Below are 4,905 nucleotides of genomic sequence, written 5' to 3'. Positions count from 1 at the left end.
GGGAAAGAGAAAAGAAAGAGGTACAGGTCATTTTTGGGAAAAAAAACAAGGGAGTTGATTTCATGTTATAAATTGACTCTCACAAGAGAGCTCTTGATAATGTGGGGGTAATTATGAGAAACAAGGACAAGCAAAACACAGCAACACATTGGAGAGAACAAGGATACTTTGAATTCTTACACCTCCATGCAAAGAACAATAACACACAGATTCTGAAACCTCTGCGTGCATAGTCCTCTTTTTTTTTTTTTGCATTTATTGCCTCCACAAAATAACCAGGAACCCTTGTGCTGAATATTCATTAGGACTAGAAGAAGCCTGAGTTTTTTTGTTATTTCAAACTCCAAGAGTTCCTTATTAAGCACAATATTCACTGTTTACAAAGGGGGCTTATGCTGCAGGATCATCGGCAGGTATCCTGGTTTTCCCTGATTAAAAAAAAAAAAAGCAAGTTCTCTGATAAACCCCACCAATCTGTGATTAAAATTAAATTCCCCCCCCTGCCCTGCTTGTGCCCTCACTCCTTTTTTGTTATTTCAAACTCCAAGAGTTCCTTATTAAGCACAATATTCACTGTTTACAAAGGGGGCTTATGCTGCAGGATCATCGGCAGGTATCCTGGTTTTCCCTGATTAAAAAAAAAAAAAGCAAGTTCTCTGATAAACCCCACCAATCTGTGATTAAAATTAAATTCCCCCCCCTGCCCTGCTTGTGCCCTCACTCCCCCCACCCCAGCCCTCCCTGCTTTGCTCATGCCCCTCACAACCCCCAACAGAAGGCAGCAGCTGCTGCAGCAGCAGCTGCACAAACCTCCCACACTGCTGCTGCCAGCTCAGGCTGCTCCTGACCCTCCCCCCCACCCCATGACCCACAACCCCCCCAGCCATGCTTGGGGTAAGGGGGAGGGGGCAGCCCCCTGCAAGCCCCACTTACCTCACAGGCTCCAGGAAGAAGTGAGCCCAAGCCAAGCCTTGGCTGGCTGACAGAGCCTCAGGCCCTGCCCTGCCCTTCCCTCCAGGCAGGGTTGGGGGTTTTGCACTCAAGTCATCTCTTGCAGGCTGGAACTCAGCCAGCCTGCACCGCTGTTTGCGAAAGGGGGAAACCCATGGGTCTCTCTGCTAAAAGGGAAAATCCCTTTTTTCTCTGATAGAAGTCAGGAAATCCGTTGTTCTCTCCATGCGAAACGAAAAACCTGGATCCCCGATTATCAGTATAGAACAGTGACTATTCCTCACAGTGTCTTACACAATCAGGACACCCAACCACCCAGAGTGCAGTAAACAGCTACTCAGATTGGAAGTCAGAATTTTCTAGTTTGACACTTGGTTCTGCCAGACACCATGAATCCTCACCTTAAAGCTACATCAGGCAGAACAATTCTTACCCACCTTTCTTCCTGCTACAATAACTTTGCCCTAATAGCCTCTGAAAATAAGATTAGAGCCACTGTTATATCTTTGTACATATTAGATTAAATGAGTTTTGTAGTCCAGGGATCAGAAGGCCAGATAGGTCTGGTCACGAAGTTAATTGAGGGTGTGTGTGTGTTCTGCGGACATTCATATCCAGAACATATTTATATAGTAAGAAGATTAAATAGTTGGGTTAGAAACACAGCTCCTATCAGTTATGAGCAATGCAATTCAATCCATAGCTCTCCCTCACCCCCAAGAGACATGGTACTAGGTAAACAGATTTCTTTTATAGTACTAACATGATAAGTATTTCCAAACATTACAGGAAAGAGATTTTTTTCAGCCACTTAAGAACTTTATATGGGATTCCTCATTATTCTATTAACATGTTTTGTTAAAGCGTGTCAGTTTTAAAGTCTTCCTTAAGATACTGCCAAAATGGAAGGCAAGTCTGACAAATGCTAAATTGAAGACCATTAGTTTCACCAGCTGAACTTTCTATGCAGCAGGGACCACACAGTAAAACCAAATGCTGTGGAAAGGATATGGTAGTTCTGCTTTGCATGCAAGTCTCACATTTTAGGTTTGTTATGTTAATCTAACTGTGCTCTGTAGAAAGCAAATGCATGCACTCCCCCTACCCCTATATGAACTTGAGCACACATAGGATTCTTGATGACTAGAGTGTATTGGTAAGATTATTCAGGTTCATGGATGCATTAAATACCTGAATGCATATAAACTGCTTCCTTCCCTCTCTTGGAGCAGAGATATCATCAAATAGTTAAGCTGAGCATCTTCTTCCAAATTGAGGAGGTTCTTTAATTGTTCAGCATGAATAAGCAGCTTAAAAACACTCCTTTTCACCTCATTGTCATTATCTGTAGAAATGATAACAATTTTTATCATTATTCAGTGATAATAATCACTGTCCAGAGAATAAGAACTTTAGTCTCAGAGTTTTATTAAAAAATAAATAAATAAAAATTATGGAGGTTACTCAAGTCTCCTAGGAGAAAGCCTCCCCTTTCTCCCCCTCCCAGGGTGGGGCTAAGGGAGAAATAAGAAATTTGTCTCCTTTAAAAAGAAAAAAAAAAAAAAAAGCCAGAATATTTTTCCTTGCATGAAAAGGAACTGCTTGCTCTCTAGTAAGAGACACTTCATTCATCAGTTTTTCTCCAGCAAGAAGAGGGTTCTTTAAGAGCCAGACACCAAAACCCAGTGGTTTCTGCACTTATGTGCAGTGAGTAGAGATGTTTTAGCTGCACTACTTATCTGCATTTAAGATCAACAAGGTTTGCCCATCCCCATCAAGACTGCAGAACTTCAGTACAGGCTTTCAAGTGTTACATGGACACAGTTACAGAAGTGTGTTTTTTTATAGGGAGAGCAAGTTTTGCACACTGATGACTTAGTTTTCCAGAGCAGCCGATTTGGTACAAAGAGCTGTACAACAGACCTTCAGTTTTGAACTACAGAAGTTTATTGGTAATACCAGAGGCGATAGCTCCTGTCATTAACAGTTTCTTCATAGATAACAAACCAATAGAGACATCTAACAACCCTAGAGTTACATAGTTAGCCAAGTAACCCTTTCTAAGTATCAAGCTCCAGAGAAATTACAATTTGTTTCTCTAGTCTCCACTAACACTGATTAATAGCAACTTTCATCACAAACTCTGAAACAGATCATATAAGATGCAAGGAATATAGTTACTACACAATACAAAGGAATGGTCAGCTAAACTTGGGGCAAGGGGAGTAACAAAGGAATGGTCAGCTAAACTTGGGGCAAGGGGAGTAACAGTCAAACAATACTGGTCCAACAATAAAGGCTCTCAGGGCAGAGCTCTCAAAAAAAAAAAAAAAAAAACAACAAAAAAAAACCACAAGCTTCCCCATTTGGTAAGCATTTGCCCTGACCACAACAGCAGTAGCTCCATTCGCAGAGGCCAGGCACAGCTGCTGGGAGCATCTTCAGAAGCACTTGCGATGCACGATGGATGGCCCAGACTCGTCATACTCCTGCTTGCTGATCCACATCTGCTGGAAGGTGGAGAGAGAAGCCAGGATAGAGCCCCCGATCCAGACGGAGTATTTGCGCTCTGGCGGGGCGATGATCTTGATCTTCATGGTGCTGGGCGCCAGCGCCGTGATCTCCTTCTGCATGCGGTCAGCAATGCCGGGGTACATGGTGGTGCCGCCCGACAGCACCGTGTTGGCGTACAGGTCCTTGCGGATGTCCACGTCGCACTTCATGATGGAGTTGAAGGTGGTCTCGTGGATGCCGCAGGACTCCATGCCCAGGAAGGAGGGCTGGAAGATGGCCTCGGGACAGCGGAACCGTTCGTTCCCAATGGTGATCACCTGCCCGTCAGGCAGCTCGTAGCTCTTCTCCAGGGAGGAGGATGAGGCGGCTGTAGCCATCTCCTGCTCAAAGTCCAGGGCGACGTAGCAGAGCTTCTCCTTGATGTCTCGCACAATCTCCCGCTCAGCCGTGGTGGTGAAGCTGTAGCCCCGCTCAGTCAGGATCTTCATGAGGTAGTCAGTCAGGTCACGGCCGGCCAGGTCCAGGCGCAGGATGGCGTGGGGCAGGGCGTAGCCCTCGTAGATGGGCACGGTGTGGGTGACGCCATCCCCAGAGTCCATGACGATACCAGTGGTGCGGCCGGAGGCGTACAGGGACAGCACGGCCTGGATGGCCACGTACATGGCTGGCGTGTTGAAGGTCTCGAACATGATCTGCGTCATCTTCTCTCGGTTGGCCTTGGGGTTGAGTGGTGCCTCAGTGAGCAGCACCGGGTGCTCCTCGGGGGCCACACGCAGCTCGTTGTAGAAGGTGTGGTGCCAGATCTTCTCCATGTCGTCCCAGTTGGTCACAATGCCATGCTCGATGGGATACTTGAGGGTGAGAATACCACGCTTGCTCTGCGCCTCATCACCCACGTAGCTGTCTTTCTGCCCCATGCCCACCATCACGCCCTGGTGCCGTGGGCGCCCCACAATGGAGGGAAACACAGCGCGGGGCGCATCATCACCCGCAAAGCCCGCCTTGCACATGCCTGAGCCGTTGTCCACCACCAGCGCTGCGATCTCCTCGTCACCCATCGTTTGCAGTAGCTCAGCCTGGGGATGCAAAGGGGAAGGATTAGAGGCGCGGGGTAGCCACCCTCCCTCAGCCCGGGGAGACCAGCCCACCCCCAGCAGACCCCAGGAGGGAGGGGGACAACCAGGCAACCGCCCTCCCTGTAAGGCCCGGCCCGGCTACCTCAGCTCTCGCTGTTATTAACTCCGCTGCCCCCACCTCGCGTTACGACTTCCGGCCAAACTGCCTAGCGCGGCCCCTTTTCTACCTCCCGGAACCGGAAGCTCGACGCGCGCTGCGCGCGCTCATTGGCTGCCCGCCGCGAATCCCCACCCCACCCCCTCCTGGCGCTTCCTGCTTCCGGTCAGCGGCGCTTCCTTCCCCGACGGGGGGGCGGGGGGGCTA

General features: G+C 48.3%; 1 protein-coding gene across 1 annotated transcript; it reads right to left on the bottom strand.

Annotated features, from left to right (window-relative positions):
• Positions 1-2,875: 2,875 nt before the first annotated feature.
• Positions 2,876-4,841, bottom strand: LOC102380881 (actin, cytoplasmic type 5). The gene is made up of 2 exons (XM_006020284.3): positions 4,684-4,841; positions 2,876-4,541 (listed from the first exon to the last, which is right to left on the bottom strand). The coding sequence occupies exon 2, from the start codon at positions 4,521-4,523 to the stop codon at positions 3,393-3,395; it is 1,131 nt and encodes a 376-aa protein (XP_006020346.1). The 5' UTR covers positions 4,524-4,541; positions 4,684-4,841; the 3' UTR covers positions 2,876-3,392.
• Between the last annotated feature and the right edge of the window lie 64 nt (positions 4,842-4,905).

The sequence above is a fragment of the Alligator sinensis genome, unplaced genomic scaffold (genome assembly GCF_000455745.1).
Source record: "Alligator sinensis unplaced genomic scaffold, ASM45574v1 scaffold1097_1, whole genome shotgun sequence".
Taxonomy (NCBI): Eukaryota; Metazoa; Chordata; order Crocodylia; family Alligatoridae; genus Alligator; species Alligator sinensis.
This window is presented reverse-complemented; position numbering and strand designations above follow the sequence as displayed.

What these genes read in the sequence shown, in the direction of transcription:
- LOC102380881 (XM_006020284.3), bottom strand. Translation starts at nt 4,523, where the DNA reads ATGGGTGACGAGGAGATCGCAGCGCTGGTGGTGGACAACGGCTCAGGC.